The sequence below is a fragment of the Pseudonaja textilis genome, chromosome 3 (assembly GCF_049901715.1).
Source record: "Pseudonaja textilis isolate UNSWEBS1 chromosome 3, rPseTex1.2, whole genome shotgun sequence".
NCBI classification, from domain to species: domain Eukaryota; kingdom Metazoa; phylum Chordata; class Lepidosauria; order Squamata; family Elapidae; genus Pseudonaja; species Pseudonaja textilis.
Window position 1 is genome coordinate 10,696,893 of NC_141992.1, and position 16,750 is coordinate 10,713,642.

The 16,750-nt window shown below is 42.4% G+C and overlaps 1 protein-coding gene across 3 annotated transcripts in view; it reads left to right on the top strand.

Annotated features, from left to right (window-relative positions):
- LAMA5 (laminin subunit alpha 5) overlaps nt 1–16,750 on the top strand; it is a 211,394-nt gene that overhangs the window by 120,415 nt on the left and 74,229 nt on the right. For 2 of the 3 annotated variants that reach the window (XM_087928918.1, XM_026697402.2), the window contains exons 24-30: nt 914–1,056; nt 1,140–1,246; nt 4,207–4,360; nt 5,983–6,143; nt 9,231–9,339; nt 12,850–12,947; nt 14,982–15,183. In XM_087928918.1, coding sequence (XP_087785044.1) covers nt 914–1,056; nt 1,140–1,246; nt 4,207–4,360; nt 5,983–6,143; nt 9,231–9,339; nt 12,850–12,947; nt 14,982–15,183 — 974 coding nt within the window. The remainder of the gene's footprint in view (nt 1–913; nt 1,057–1,139; nt 1,247–4,206; nt 4,361–5,982; nt 6,144–9,230; nt 9,340–12,849; nt 12,948–14,981; nt 15,184–16,750) is intronic. The other variant, XM_026697403.2, reaches the window with a different exon arrangement.

Sequence of the window (16,750 nt, forward strand, 5' to 3'; positions counted from 1 at the left end):
GGTTCAAGGTTGTTGAGGTTTGTGCCGCTTTTCACCTTCTCAGGAACTGAGATTGAAAGCCCACTAGCTTTCATCCAGGATTATGTATGGCTGAAATCTGTGGATCCTTTGAGTAAACATGTACAAGATTGTGGGTTACTGTCATCTCAGGAAGAATTATGTTTTTAAAAAGCAATTATTGCTGAATTTATGCCATAGATAGATTGATGGGTGTGTGTGTGGATGGATATACAGTAAATAGATGATAGAGATAGATAGAGAGGGGGGGGTAGGTAGGTAGGTAGGTAGATATGAAAGATAGATAGTTATATATGAAAGATCCTTGGGTTCTCTGCGCTTGTTTGTTTTCTTGTAGACATTTTATTACCCAAACTAGATAACGTTATCCATGCTAGATGATAGATAGATAGATAAATAGATGGATAGATAGATAGACAGATGAACGATTACATAAAGATAGAGATATATAAGCTGTTGTTTCTACTAGTGAATGAAGAAATGAAGAGCCCTTGACTAGAGAGCCTATTCAGAGCATGCAGTTGTCAAGTGAGATTTTTCTCACTTGCTTTTGTTCAACTACTAGGTGATCTGCCAACCAGGTTGGCACTTTTGATATCGTGATGGAATCCTGTGAGATTAATGCATCAAGACCAGCATGCCTATGGCACATGGCATAGCTAAGTGTTTCTCAGCCTGGGCCACTTTAAGATGGGTGGACTTGCTGGCTGTGAAATTCTGGGAGTTTGAAGTCCACCCATCTTAAAATGGCCCAGGTTGAGAAGCACTGGCCTAGCTGTTAACCCCCTCACAGAGTACCATCGGAACTGGTTCTCCATTTTCCAGCCCAAAGCAAATAACTTGCACGCTTTCCAGCCCAACTGAAAGTCAAATGTATAACTTTTCCTAATTGCAGGCACTGAACAAACTAAGCAGATTGTATTTGGGCCAACCCAAGAGCCAACATTCGTCACTGTTCCTCATCACAGCTTTGGAGAACCATTTGTGTTGAGTCCTCATGTTTGGTCTCTGGTCATTGAAGCTGAAGATGTCCTCCTTGTAAGTCTGGTCTTCCTTTTCTCCCTACAGGCAGGATGGAGGCAAAAGGAATCTGGGTCTCATATTTCCATTCTTCCTTCTAGGATTATCTGGTTCTGCTTCCCAGCTCTTATTATGAAGCTCCTATATTGCAATATAAAGTATCGGATCCTTGTACCTATAGCCCAGCTCCTGAACACGTGGGTCAAAAGTAAGCTTTCCATTTTCATTTTTTTTAAAAAAATCATATCTTTGACATGCATTTAACCTACAGCACATATGGGATATGGGCAATCTTTTACTGGGTTTGCTGAGCCATCCATTGCTTGCTTTAATTTAAAAGAGTAACATCATGGCAGTACCAAAGGGGCTTTTTCGAAAGGCAACTGGCCTTTGTTTTTCCTTGACGATGTTTCACTTCTCATCCAAGAAGCTTCTTCAGTTCTGATTGAATGGTGGAGGACGGAAGGATTTATACTCCTTGCAGACAGCTGGTCATTTGCATTCTTTCAGCAAGTCCTTGAGGCCACGTGGAGGTTTATTTGTGTTGTCAGGTTCACCTGAGTAGTGCAAATGGGTGTGGAGCCTTCTTGGAACTGCTGAAAGAGCTGTGTGAAAGGACTGGAAGTAGATGATGTCGTATCCCCCCACCTCTGTTGATAGAGGGCTATTCAGTTTTGAGATAGATGGCTTCTTTGACCCTTCTTTCAAACCAGGGGTCCTCTCTGTCCAAAACATGGACTTTGCTAGTCTCCAAAAGAGTGGACTTTCTTTTTCAAATGCCGATGGACTGCTGAATCTAGTCCTGGTGGGTTTGTTCTCCTGTCTCTCCATAAACATAATATCATAGTAGTGTCTTTGGTTGCCAGACCTATACAACCTATGCAGTTGGAAGGTAATGCATACGTGTGTTCAGTCTTGTTAGGAATGCCAGAAAGTAAGAAGAGATACTCCTCAATTTACAGCCATTTGTTTACTGACTGGTCCAAATTACAACAGCAGTGGGGAAACTGGTCCTTGCACTTATAACTGTCTCAGCATCTGCAATTCCACACTGTCACAGGATCAAGATTCAGGCATGCGGTAACTGGCATGGATTTACAATGGTTGCAGCATCCTGGGATCCTGCGATCACCATCTGCGACCTTCCCAACTGTTCTTTCGAATGGGGGGATTGCTGGATTGCTTAATCACCTCACGATTCCCTTAAACAAGGGCTGGAAAATTGAGTAGATCACAATTACCTCTCTTAACAACATAAATTCTGCTGCCAATTGTGGTTGCATGTAGTGAAAGCAGATTGGTCTCTAGTAGTTATATCTTTTCTTTGCAAAGGTCAAAGACCAGCCCATAAAACATATTAAAAAATAAATCAAATCGGCCATCTTAGAACAGACATTCAGGTCTATTATTGGCAAGTAGACACTTGCTAGGATGAGTATAATAACCTAAGATTAAACAAATGGGCAAACCCCTTTTAAGCCAGATTCACTGGCTAGGATTTTCGTGGATGTTCCGTTGTGGTTTTCTTAGCAACCCTGTGGAACTGGTTTGCCTTGTCTTCCTCTGGTCTTTTTTCCTCCCAGTTTCTTAGTATAGCCTGAAGCCACGGGATTTCCCAGAGATCCAAGTAAAATAATAACAATCGAAAAAGTAAAACATTGAAGTAAAATCAGGTCTTGACGGATGAACTAAGCCAAGGTCAGCTAAGTGCTGCTGTCTGTTTGGGCAATTTTTCTCTTCACAATATTTCTACGGATTTTACTTGACTAGGAATTTGGCCAGGATTGAAATAATACTCATAAGGACTGAAGTATTACATACACTTTTTAAATCCTGTGAGCTGTTGAGTTAACTCTGTTTAGAAGTACAAAGTGAATATTGAATGAATTCTAGGTTTTATTTTGGGACTATAAAAGACTCATTTTTTCCAAGTAGCTCTCTGAAGTTTAGAAGAGAACTAGCGCGAATCCTACTGTATCTATCCTTTCCTTTATTTTTTTTTGCTTCTGGCATTTTAAAGACAAGCTTGAAAGGATGTATGAAATGTTTCCTCTTGATCGGTGATGCAAAATGTCAACCTCTTGACCCATTTTTTGTGACCCCTGTCTGATTGCTTCCTCTCTAAATGTAGAAGTGGCTTTCCATATAGGGAGAGAGACAGAGAAATGGTGTTGGGAAGAGCTAGAGAGATAACAGTGGTGTCAGAGAGAGAAGACAGAAAAGGGAATGGAGGAAAAAAAATGAGGAACAAGGACCGAGTTTTGGCCACATAATGTTCCGGCCACATCCACTGTTGATTTTGGCCTGCTTACTGCTGACAAGCATTCTCCATTAGTTGATTTCCCCAGGGCAACATTCTTCTCAGCGTTTAAACAAAGACTTGCTGGGGAAAAAAAGTATGATTATTTGTATCCCGCCTTTGTTACTTTCACAAATAACTCAAGGCGGCAAAGATATCTGATACAACTTCCTCTTCCTATTTTCCCCACAACGACAACCTTATGAGGTGGGTTGACTGGCCTGAAGTCACCCAGCTAGCTTGCATGCTTGAGACGGGACGAACATTCACAATTTCCTCGTCATTGGTTCAAAGCCACCCAGCCACCTTACATGTCTAAAGTGGGACTAGAACTCACAGTCTCCTGGTTTCTGTCCTGGTGCCTAGATCAAACTGGCTGTCATATACTCTGTGTGTGTGTGTGTGTGTGTGTGTGTGTGTGTGTGTGTGTGTGTTTCCTAGGTATATACCAGTATGTGAGTACATAGACATGCACAAGCAACACAACTTCATACATACATACATACATACATACATACATACATATAAGATGGGACTAGAACTCACAGTCTCCTGATTTTATCCTGGTGCCTTAACTACTAGATCAAAATGGCCAGTTTGATCTAGTAGTTAAGGCACCAAGATAGAAATCAGGAGACTGTGAGTTCTAGTCCCATTTTATCTGTATGTAAGTATGTATATATCTAGATGTGTTGTTTGTGCACGTACACACCTATATGTGTGTGTGTGTGTGTGTCTGTTTCTTTCTCTCTGTGTTAGCAAGCTAAATGTTGATATTGCACTGGTAGATTATTCTGATTTTTTTTTGTACTCAGTTGACTGGTATTTGAACATTAGGGCTAATAACCCTTTTTATCATCTTTTGCCAGTTGCTTCCTATATAAGTACATGCCTGTGGAGCAGTTCTCCTTTGTGTCAGGCGAAGATGCTTTGTGCAAGTTGAACAACAACTTACCAAGACCTTGTCCTGTAGAGCAGATCTTTCCAACCTTCCCCAAAGTGGTGCTGTGTAGTGGCAATCATGTAAGTAATTCCATAATCATGTAAAATCTTCAGTTAAAGCTTCTATGTAAGAAATCAGATTCCTGAGACCTATTTTTCCTATTATTTGTTTTTGTGTTTTTTTTATTTTATATTATAAAGTAATAAAAAGGACACTTTAATTTAAAAAAAAAAGATGGCAGTCATTGATGGGCCATCATCAGAACCATCCTTTGAACTCTCCCTCCCTCTCTCTCTCATATGCACACATCCACTCACACATATATATCTTAGGTACAGACATTTCATTACCATACTAGGCACCATCATCAGTGCTAGAAGGGAGTTTGCATTGATGATGTTACCCAGTTGGGTAATGAAACAGTCAAGCTCAGACAGCACCAAGGACCTCATAGTTCAATCCTGAGTTACAAATATTTTCTTAGATACACCAATACATTTTGGGGGGAAGTTATTTATTTTTTAAAGTCTGTTTGTGTCTGTTAGTTCTGATAGACCCGTGATGGCGAAACTATGGCACACATGCCGGAAGTGGAACGCAGAGGCATCTCTGCCGGCACGCAAGCCATCGCCCCATCCCAGTTTTACTGCACATGCGCACGCCCCTCCCACCAGCCAGCTAATTGTCAGGCATCTGCCACGCATGCGTGGGAAGCGGGATGCGTACAGGAGACTTGCACATGCGCAGGGAGCAGGGGGAGCGTGGGGGGGTCACATGTGCATATGCAAGGGGCGGGGGGAGCTCAGCGGGTGGGGTTGCGTGCGCATGCACAGGGGGGTGGGACACTGTAGACTAGACTGGAATGGAGTGGAATGGAATAGAATAGAATAGAATAGAATAGAATAGAATAGAATAGAATAGAATAGAATAGAATATTGGAATGAAGAATAGAATAGAATAGAATAGAATAGAATAGAATAGAATAGAATAGAATAGAATAGAATAGAATACTTTTATTGGCCAAGTGTGATTGGACACACAAGGGATTTGTCTTGGTGCAAATGCTCTCAGTGTACACAAAAGAAAAGATACATTCATTAAGAATCAATCATCATAAGGTACAACACTTAATGATAGTCATAGGGTACAATAAGCAATCAAATCATATTAGGAAACAGTCAGTATAAATCGTAAGGATACAAGCGACAAAGTTAGAATTATACTGTTACAAGTGGGAGGGATGGGTGATAAGGAGTGGTGAAAAGTTTTAACAGTAATAGTAGTGCACACTTTGTAAATAGTTGGACAGTGTTGAGGGAATTATTTGTTTAGCAGAGTGATGGCTTTTGGGAAAAAACTGTTCTTGTATCTAGTTGTTCTGGTGTGCCAGTGCTCTATAGCGTCATTTTGAGGGAAGGAGTTGAAACAGCTTATGTCCAGGATGTGAGGGGTCTGTAAATATTTTCACAGCCCTCTTTTTGACTCGTGCGGTATACAGGGCCTCAATGGAAGGCAGGTGGGTAGTAATTGTTTTTTCTGCAGTCCTAATTATTCTCTGAAGTCTGTGTCTGTGACTTGGATGCCTGAGAATCTCCATGGACCCTCGAAGAAAACTCTTATGCCAAGAAATGGATTATACGAGGCTTTATGAAGAATCTGTTTGAAGGCACACTCAACCTTTCTGCTTTTTCCTTATCAACAGGTGGAAGTACAACTGGTAATTCCTGTACCCCAGCCAGGGAGATACGTGCTTCTGATGGAGTATGCCAATGAAGATATTCCACAGACCATCGAGGTATCTGTGAGCACACCACAGAAGATTCCTCAGCTGGGCACTCTTATGATATACACCTGCAAATACAGGTATGTTCCCAAATAAGGAGACAAGGGGAGGTTGTGGACTTAATCATCTTTTCTTGTTTTTCCTTTTACTGTTACTCCAGATTTTCAATCAAACTTCCTAAACTTAGAATGCAGGTAAACTTGTAACCATCTGTTTAACGACCATTTGAATAGTCTTCAACTTACAACTACTTGTTTAGAGACCATTTGAAGTTACAACGGCATTGAAAAAAGTGGCTTACAGCTGTTTCTCCACACTTACAACCATGGCAGCATCCCCATGTCAAATCCTGACGCTTGGCAACAGACTCATACTTATGACAGTTGCAATGTCCCGGGGTCCCGTGAGCCCCTTTTGCGACCTTCTAACAAGCAAAGTCAATGGGGGGAGCCACATTCACTTAACAACCATTTCACTAACCTAACAGTTGCAGTGATTCACTTAACAACTGTGGCAAGAAAGATTGTAAAATGGGGCAAGATGCATGTAAATGTGAGTCTCAGCAAGCAACATACATTTTGGGCTAAATGATGGTCATAACTCAAGGACTACCTGAAGGGGTGGGATTCAAAATTTTTAACAACCGGTTCTGTGGGTGTGGCTTAGGTGGTGGGCGTGACTTAGTGGTCATGTGACTGGGTGGACATGTTGGCTGGGTGTGGCCAACTCAACATCACTCACATTGAGGCAGGCATCTCCTCGCCTGGCCTCTCATGACTGTGGGGATGCTGCAACAGTCGTAAGTATGAAAAATGGTCATAAGTCACTTTTTTCAGTGCCATTGTAACTTTGAATGGTCGCTCCACACAAGCAAAGTGCAGCAAAGGAGGGGAAAAAAACTCCAGAGATGTTTCTGAGACAGGAAGTCTAGTCCTGCCCAAAATGTAATAAGGGTTAACAAAGGCACAGTTTCTGTAAGCAATACCAGAATGTTTCCTTCCTGTCTTCCTTACAGGATTAGGCCAGTAATTTCTTCTAACAACCGGTTCTCTGAACTGCTTAGAATGTTAACAACTGGTTCTAGCAAATAGGTGTGAACTGGTAGAATCCCACCCCTGACTACCTGTGTAAAATACAGAACTACAAAGAAAAATAGGGGAGGAAAAGGGAAAATTGTAGGGCAGTGGTGGCTAACCTTTTTCGACTCCTGTGCCGATAATTGTGTGCTTGCTTGCATGTGCTTGTGTGCCAGCACCCAGAAGGCAATGCGTGCTGCCCCCCCATGCCTCCTGCGCATGCGCACACGACCTCCTCGTGCACCTCACACCTATGCATACATGTGTGATTCCCCCCTCATGCCCTGCGCATCTTTGCGCATGCACGTACGACTCCATCCTTGTATGCTGCGCAACTGCGCATGCGTGCATGATTCCCCCATGTGCGCTGTGTGTCTTTGCGCATGCACGCATGACTCCCTCACACGCCCCGCATCTGCGCATGCACGCATGTTTCCCCCTCATACGCAGCGCATTCCTGTGCATGTGCACACATCTCCTGTGCACCCCTCTGCACATGCACACCAGATACCTGATAATCAGCTGTCGGGCGCCCAGACATATTTCACAAGAATAGTTCTCCACTCCTCTACTCGTTGCAGAATACCTTATGCCACCAGACTCGAAATTCTAGACTTAGACAACCTAGAACTACGCCGCCTTCAGTCCGATCTAAGTATAGTATATAAAATCATACATTGCAATGTCCTACCTGTCAATGAATACTTCAGCTTCAACCATAACAACACTAGAGCAAACAACAGATACAAACTCAAGGTTAATCGCACCAAACTCGATTGCAGGAAATACGACTTGAGCAACAGAATGGTCAATGTCTGGAATACTCTACCTGACTCTGTGGTTTCTTCTCCAAACCCCCAAAACTTTAACCTTAGACTGTTTACTATTGACCTCACCCCTTTCCTAAGAGGCCTGTAGGGGGCATGCATAAGCGCACCAACGTGCCTACCGTCCCTATCCTATTGTTTCTTTTATTTTTCTTATATGTATTCATTTCTCGTATTCATAACTATGTTTCTCCTTATACCTATTATCTTGTAAGCGATTGACAAATCAATCGAATAAATAAATGAAGTGGGGCTCTTCCGGGCAACCTCTCGTGTGCCGGGGGAAATGGCTCTGTGTGCCACTTCCGGCACACATGGCATAGGTTCTCCAACACAGGTGTAGGGTAGCAGGTGAAAAGAAAAAGAAAAACATTGACTTCTAGCTCTTTTTGGTGAAGTCATTTACAGCTTTACAAATAGTCCATGCCTTGAAGATTGAGTACTGGTAATCCTTGACTTACGACTACCTGAATTGACCCCAGAATTTATGTTGCTAAGTAAGACATTTGTTAAGTGAATTTTGCTCCATTTTATAAGTTTTCTTGCCACATTTGTTATGTGAACCACTGCAGTGCTTAAATTAGTAACACGTTTGTTAAGTGAATCAAGGGCTTCTCTGTCAACTTTGCTGGTCAGAAGTTCACAACTGTCTTAAAATATGAGTCAATTGCCAAGCATCCAAATGTAAATCATATGACCACGGGGATGCTGCAACAGTTGTAAGTATGAAAAATGGTCATAAAGTCACTTTTTTTTACACAAGTCACAAGGCCCAGAAGAGGCAACACAAGCATCGAGCTCCAGATTTTTTTTCACTGCCGTTGTAATGTTGCATAGTCCCTGAATGAACTGTTGTAAGTCAACGACTACCTGTAATCTGCATCAGCCTTTACCGCAGTTGGGGTGGACGTTATGTGCTGTTTAGATTTCTGGCCTTGTAAATATCCAAGGCAGCAATCCAGCCAAAAGTCCACATCCTCAGAACAAGACATGTGTGAGATGAAAATAGCACGCACATCCTGACCTCCAACGATCTATTTAAACAACCCCTGGCAGTGTTTACATCAAGGATGGATTACACCGTCTGGAACCGCTGTTTTTGCAGATCGGGATATCTTTCAGTAGCATATCCTTGCTATCACTCAACTCATTCAAAGCCCATAAAGGATCTATATTAAACCACAAAGGGTGGTGGTGGAAAGACATACTGGGAAAATGCCACCCTTGAGTTTGACCCACTTCTTTTTTTTTTTTTGTCTCGCAGTTTCCTTTGTCGTGGGATCATTGTAGATTCTCAAAACCGCTTGGCAACATTTGAACTTGACACTGAGGCAAGAGTCCAGTTCATGGTGGATCAGGCCCGCTTCTTCCTGGTAAGTCTTTATGAGGAGAGCTTCCCCAGCAGAGGCAACTATCCGATGCAAGTTTGAGCATCTTTAATTAGGATGGCTAAAACTATTACCTGCATGGGAAGGGTGGGCAGAGAAGTGTCAGAACTGAAAAATTATTTTTGGACCCAGAAGAGGCAAGATAAGCATCGAACTCCAGAGTTTTGCTCTTGGGAAGCAGCTAGGAGGCAAATAAAACACTTTGCAGAAGTTGTCAAATTCCAAAGATCAAATTCCAAAGTGTTCTGACCAAGGCTTCCTAGACCAGGGGTCAGCAACCTTTTGGACCTCAGAGACCACCATACTCATAATTTTAGATCCCAGGGACCACTAACTGGTTCTGTTGACGTGGCCTAATTTGTGGGTGTGGCTTGGTGGTCATGTGACTGGTTGGGCATGGCTTGTATGTAAATATAAATATTTATATAAATATTGATTTTTTTTATTAAAAAAGAGCAACTTTTACCCAAAATCAGGCAAAGCAGGCAGGCAAATTGAGTTGCTCACAGAATCACAGATTCATTCAGAGATCTATCTATCTGCCATCGGATAGCTCAGTCTGTCACATAAAATTTGCTTGTAAGCAAACTCATAAAATTTGCTAGGAAGCAAACTTACAAAATTAACTCACAATACACCATGTATGTAAATATTGATTTTTTTTATTTAAAAAAGAGCAACTTTTACCCAAAATCAGGCAAAGCAGGCAGGCAGATTGAGTTGCTCACAGAATCATTCAGTAACCTATCTATCGGCCATCAGCTAGCTCAGTCTGTCACATAAAATTTGCTTGCAGTGAGTCTGCACTGAATAATAGAAACTTCAGTCCTAAGGGAGGATCGGCTGTGCTTAAAAGCAGAGCCAAAGATCTAAAGATTAGCTAGAAAGCAAGAAATCCAACCACTTTCTGTTTCCTAGCTAATCTAAATTTCCTGGCACAGCAGAACAGCTGATGGTCGGAAAAAGGAAAATTAGCAATTTAGCAGGCAAGTTGGCCGGGTAAGGAGTGAGTGGCTGGGAGGGTTCCCGTGGGCCATGTGGGCTGCACAGCCTTGTGTTTCTGTGCAGCCTGGATTAATTGCTTTGGAAGGGTGCTCTGGGGGTGAGATTTCTCTGTGGACCACCAGTTGGCAACCTCTGTCCTAGACCATAACTACACACACGCTTATTTTAAAAACAAGACTTATTTTACTGCAACACTGGGAATTATTTTCATTCCCAGCTGGAATTCATCTCAAACAATCCCTTGAGATAAGCACCCACCATTCTTTTCTGTGAAGTGCTGCCAATAATAGAAGTATCAAATGAACTAGGAAAAAAAACCAACCGAAGTACAAAGAGCTTCAAGAATGAATCTAAACCAAATGAACGACTTTGCTTCCTGCAAAGGTTTCATCATCTTTGCCTGATCTTCATACCTTATGGGAGGGGCAATCACCTCCCAGCCTTACTCCCGAGTCACCCCTTCTGCTTCAGCTGCTCTTGCCTTCTAGCAGCTCTGTGCACACGTGCACTGGGAACAGGCTCCCCTTGTTCCTCTGCCTCGCTGCTGCCAGACTCTGGAGGCTCCAGAGGCAGCACCCCATCTCCGCATCGGGCGCCTGACCCTCGTTCGAGTCCTCTCCAGATTCCCAGACAGGTCCCCGTTCTTCCCCACTGTCCGATTCGGCTGCTGTCTGCACCGGCTGCCAGTGAAGCACAACACAAAGTCTCTGAGTTGTGTTGCCTGCTGTTGTCACCCTAATCAGGATGAGTTCCTATGCAGGAAGTCCTTGACTTTCCACCATTCATTTACAACCGTTCAAAGATACAACTGCTCTGAAAATAGTGACTGACGAGCATTTTTCACACTTAACATCCATTGCAGCATCCCCACGGCCACATGATCAAAATTTGTATTCTTCGCAACTGGCTCATATTTAGGCTAGTTGCAGCGTTCCCAGGGCTAGTTATGACCTTTGCAGGCCTGTAAAGCAAAGTGAAGGTGAAGTAAGATCGTACGCCACAGTCAAGGTTTCACATAGCGACCGCTTCACATCATCACCACCAAGCTGCCTGTCCCAATTCTGGTTGCTAAACAAGGGCCGCCTGTAAAAACAAAACCTTCCTGCCAATTACACAGTTATTGGAATGAATTGCTCAGCATTATCTAAAAGCCATATATCTAGGTTACGCGGGGACGGGAGCCATTGTTGAGTGTAATTAAGAGTCAGCACAAGGCTCCTTCTGGCTGCATGTTATGCAGCACTGGCTATCTGTAGGAGCAGCTCGCTCACAGGAACCGTGAAGTGTTCCTTGTCCAATTGCCAGAAATTGGCATTTCTCTGGTTAACCTTTCACATTTATCTCCCTTGGTGGGTTCTTGCTTTGCTTGAGAGGTTTTGCTGGGCAACCGGAGAGCATCAACTTTCTAAGTGGCACCCTAGACAGCATTTTAAGTGAACAAAACAGGTGGCTGCTCTTTTGTTTTGTTTTGCATCTCTCTCGCTCCCTCCCCCCCCCTTTCTCAAAAGAGCAAACTGACAGAAACAGCTGCTTGTTCTCTTCCCCATTTGATCTTCATTCAGTGAAAAAAAGAAAAGAAAGCCCTGTCTTTTTATTCCCCTGGAAGGTTTCTTATCTTCCCACCCCCTCAAAAAAAAAATTAAAAACAAATTGGGAGGATGTACAGAGCCCAGGGAACTGTTGCCATAGCAAGCAGAGAATGTCTAATCAATTTCTTTGTTGGGAACCCTCCCTCCGACCCCTCTTTTCCAAAGGTCTGTTGCGGGTCAAACAAAGAGATGTTTCTGTTTATTGCACACTGTTGTTTTGTCAACAGGTGCATGTAGCAAAGTTGGTCATTTTTTATGTTAGTGGTAGCGAACTATGGCCCCTTTATGACCTGTGGACTTCAACTCCCATAATTCCTGCTGGCTTAGGAATTCTGGGAGTTGAAGTCCCCCCGTCATAAAGGGGCCATAGTTCCCCACCCTCATTTTATGTATCCATGCTGGCTCAGGAATTCTGGGAGTTGAAGTCCCCCAAACATAAAGGAGCCATAGTTCCCCACCCTCATTTTACGTATCCATTCTGGCTCAGGAATTCTGGGAGTTGAAGTCCCCCAAACATAAAGGAGCCATAGTTCCCCCACCCTCATTTTACGTATCCATTCTGGCTCAGGAATTCTGGGAGTTGAAGTCCCCCAAACATAAAGGAGCCATAGTTCCCCCACCCTCATTTTACGTATCCATTCTGGCTCAGGAATTCTGGGAGTTGAAGCCCCCTGGACATAAAGGGGCCATAGTTCCTCACCTCACCTCTGTTATGCATCCATGCTGGCTCAGGAATTCTGGGAGTTAAAGCCCCGGGTGATAAAGAGGCCATAGTTCCCTATCCCTGTTTTATTCATTCAACCTCATCTCTACAGAAGCTCTTTGATTTTTGCGCCAGAAAGAAAAGCCTAAAAATCCTCTTCTCTCTCTCATTCTTTTTTTCTTCTTCCCCTGTCTTCAGTACAAAGTGCACTTGATCCCCTACGAGCAATTCACTCTGGAGTTTTTGGAGCCCAAAGTTCATTGCATCAGTACCCATGGAATGTTATCGCTGAACAGGTAAATCACCTTTGTTTTGCTGGTGTTATTTTGGTGTAATTTTTACGGCCACCCAACTAGCAAATTGCAATTCTTGAGTGGCTAGGATGAAAAAGACAAAAAAAGCAATAAATTAAACAGCTTGTTTACAAAATATGAAAGCTAATTATGACTGTATGTACTTAATTGTGGGAATGCCACATAAAACATTTTTCAAGTGTGTGTTTACAATGACTACAATGATGTCTGGTATGTTGTCTGGGTTTCCTGCTTGATGTTCCAGGCTCCTATTTGGCTGTAATGATGTAGGATCTTGAGCAGAGGGTTGGACTGGAAGACCATCAAGGTCCCTCCCAACTCCGTTATTCTGTTGTTTTATTTTCATAAGAAACTGTAAAATGATCAATTTATTAATTTCATGCAGTCCTCAACTTACGATCATTTATTTAGTGAACTGTTCAAAGTTATGACGGTGCTAAAAAAGGTGATTTAACAACTAGTCCTTGGAATTGTGACCATTGCTGCGTCCTTGCCGTGTGGTCATTGTAAATGGAAAGGATTGTGGTTGATGCAGGAATGCTCTGCGATACAATTTTCAGTAGATTTATTTATTTGCTATGTTTTAAAAATTGCTCATTTCCTTATACAGAGTGATTAGGGAAAATGGTCCCCCCGGCCCCGTTTTGATAGTGACTTGTGGTAGCCTTTGTTTTCTGCAATCTGTTTTGGGATTATTTTAATTAATTTATGAAAAGTGTTTATATATCATAACACAAATTACCCTGAAACAGTTTAAAAGGACCGTAAAACAATATCTCTTGGGGTGTCCATGAAAGAAAATGTGTACCGGTAGTCCTTGACTTACAACCATTGCCAGTGGTGGGATTCAGGTTTTTTTTACTACTGGTTCTGTGGGTGTGGCTTGGTGGGTGTGGCATGGCTTGGTGGGTGTGGCAGGGGAAGGATACTGCAAAATCCCCATTCCCTCCCCACCCCACTAACCTGCTTTCCAGCTCCCTTCTCCTGTGCAGGGCAACCAAAGAAGACCCAGCCAATCAGCTGGGACTCGGGAGGCAGAGAATAGAGGGGGGCGGGGCCAGTCAGAGGTGGGATTTGCCGTTTCTCCGAACTTCTCAAAATTTCTGTTACCGGTTCTCCAGAACTGGTCAGAACCTGCTGAATGCCACCTCTGAACCATTCATTTAGTGACTGTTTGATGCTAAGACAGTACTGAAAAAAGTGACTTATGACCATTTTTGGTGGTGCAGTGGTTAGAGTGCAATACTGCAGGCTACTTCTGGTGACTGTTGGCTGCCTGCTATTTTGCAGTTCAAATCCCACCAAGCTCAAACCTTCTATCCTTCCGAGGTCGGTAAAATGAGGACCCAGATTGTTAGAGGCCAGAGGCTGACTCTGTAAACCGCTTAGAGAGGGCTGTACAGCATTGTAAAGCGGTAAATAAGTCTTATTGCTATTGCTACGACTATTGCAGCATCCCCAATGGTCATGTGATCAAAATTCAGACACTTGGCAACTGGATAAACTCACATTCATTCAAAGTTGTTACTAACTTAACAACTGCAGTGATTCATTTAACAACTGTGGCAAGAAAAGTTGTAAGAATGGAGTAAAATTCAGTGAACAGCTGTCTTGCTTAACAAGAGAAACGTCGAGCTCAATTACGTGGTCATAAATTGAGGACTGCCTAAATTGTTTTACTCTTGGAAGCAAACAGAACATTGGAATTGTTTTTTAGGCTGAGGAGAGGATGTAAATTCATTATAATCCTCTTGTTCCTTTGTTTTGTGTCTCAGAGCCAAAAGGCTATCACACAAATGGACTTGATTACAGTTAAACGGGGAAGACAAAAGAGCATCCGTGGAAGATCAAAAGAATCATAATGAAAGTGACCTTAGTAAAACCAACCCTCTATGCTTTGCTTTGCTTTGCATTATAGTTACTCTCAATGTTCTTTTGATGTCAATGTCTGGATAGAACAGCAGGCACTTTTCTTGACTGTAGAATTCCAATTATTCTTTTTTTTTTTGTCCTCAGTAGTTCCTGTATCCCATCAAGATATCAGAAGATTTCACAATCGGTTGTCCTGGAAGAAGGACAGTCGCTACCCATTGCTCCAGACTTGCCCCTAATTCATGCCATTAGCATCCCACCAGAAGGCAGTCTGCCAGCTTCTGCACCTCAGCCTCCAACATTGATAGACACCTCTGCAAAACTCATTTTCTTAAGGGCACCTCAGGTACGTATGATTTGGGACATTCAGCCGAGGTGTGGAGAGGTCATATTTTTATTGGAAGTTTGGTTTTTTTTCTTTTTTAGTAACTTAGGTTTTTAGTCATTTGAATAATTTTACTTTGCATTCTTGAAGTTTTCTGTGGGGCTAAACATGATGTAACTCTGGTTGGTTCTTTTACTGGCTGGAAGAGTGGTGGCAACTACCCACAATGTGTTTTTAAAAAGTGTGTAAAACTTTTTAAAGTGAAGTTTTACAAGTACGGTATAAAAGCAATGCAATTCTTGGCTGGCCATAGGAATCAGGGGTCAGTTAGTCTGTTTTGTAAAATAATACAGGCTCTATAAACTGGTTCAATCAATCAATCAATCAATCAATCAATCAATAGCCTAAGGAAAAATGGTTGAACAGACTTTTCCTTTGAAAAGAATGAAACTGAAGAGCCAATTACATTCTATATATTTTTTCACCTTGAAAAAATATATAATAATATATTTAATAATATAAAGAACAGCTCATTAGTCTGGAATCCGCACTGCATATCAGACATTAATACAATCGAGCGAGTCCAGAAGTATTTCACGAGAAGAGTACTACACTCCTCTGCTCGCAACAGAATACCCTATATCACCAGTCTTGAGATTTTGGGCTTGGACAATCTTGAACTACCCCACCTATGGTTAGACTTAAGCGTAGCACACAAAATTATCTGCTACAATGTCCTACCAGTTAATGACTACTTCAGCTTCAACCGCAACAATACAAGAACACACAACAGATACAAACTCAATGTAAACCGCTCCAAACTTGATTGCAGAAAGTACGACTTCAGCAACAGAGTGGTCAATGCCTGGAATGCACTATCTGACTCTGTAGTTACATCCTCTAACCCCCAATCCTTTAACCTCAAATTATCTATTGACCTCATCCCATTCCTAAGAGGTCTGTAAGGGGCGTGCATAAGTGCACAATCGTGACTACTGTCCCTGTCCTATTGTCCCCATTTATTCATACCTATTTCTTACTCATGTTTATACTTCTATCTATTATCTTGTAAGCGATTGACAAATCAAATAAATAAATATACGGAGGATATAAAGTAGTTCAAAATAAAGACAATGTTGAAAGAAAGGACTTAGGGTCCCTGCCTGACATTAATGCTCCCCATGGTCACATAATCAGAATTTGGCTCTTGACAATCGGCTGCATCTTCAACCCTCAGCCTATCTTCTCTCCCCCCCCCCACATCCACCCCACCCCATTGGGTACCAACTCCGTCATCATGGCTCAGTCATTTATCTTTTCTATAGATAAAGCCCATCCCTGAAGCCCCTCAAGCTCTGGTTAAAGATCAATGTGATTACTTAACAACTGCAATAGGGAGAGCAAGGATTGGGGTTGTTAAGCGAGGCAGTCGTGTGGGTGCCTTGCTTCTTGACTCTCACAGTTTGTGACCGTAATGAGCAGGTTCCATTTGGTTGTAAGTCAAGGACTACCTGCATGTTTCTCCTGAAATGTGATGATGAATGATGCGTGGGCAATGTCTGTCTGTTTCTCCTTCTCTCTGCAGTTA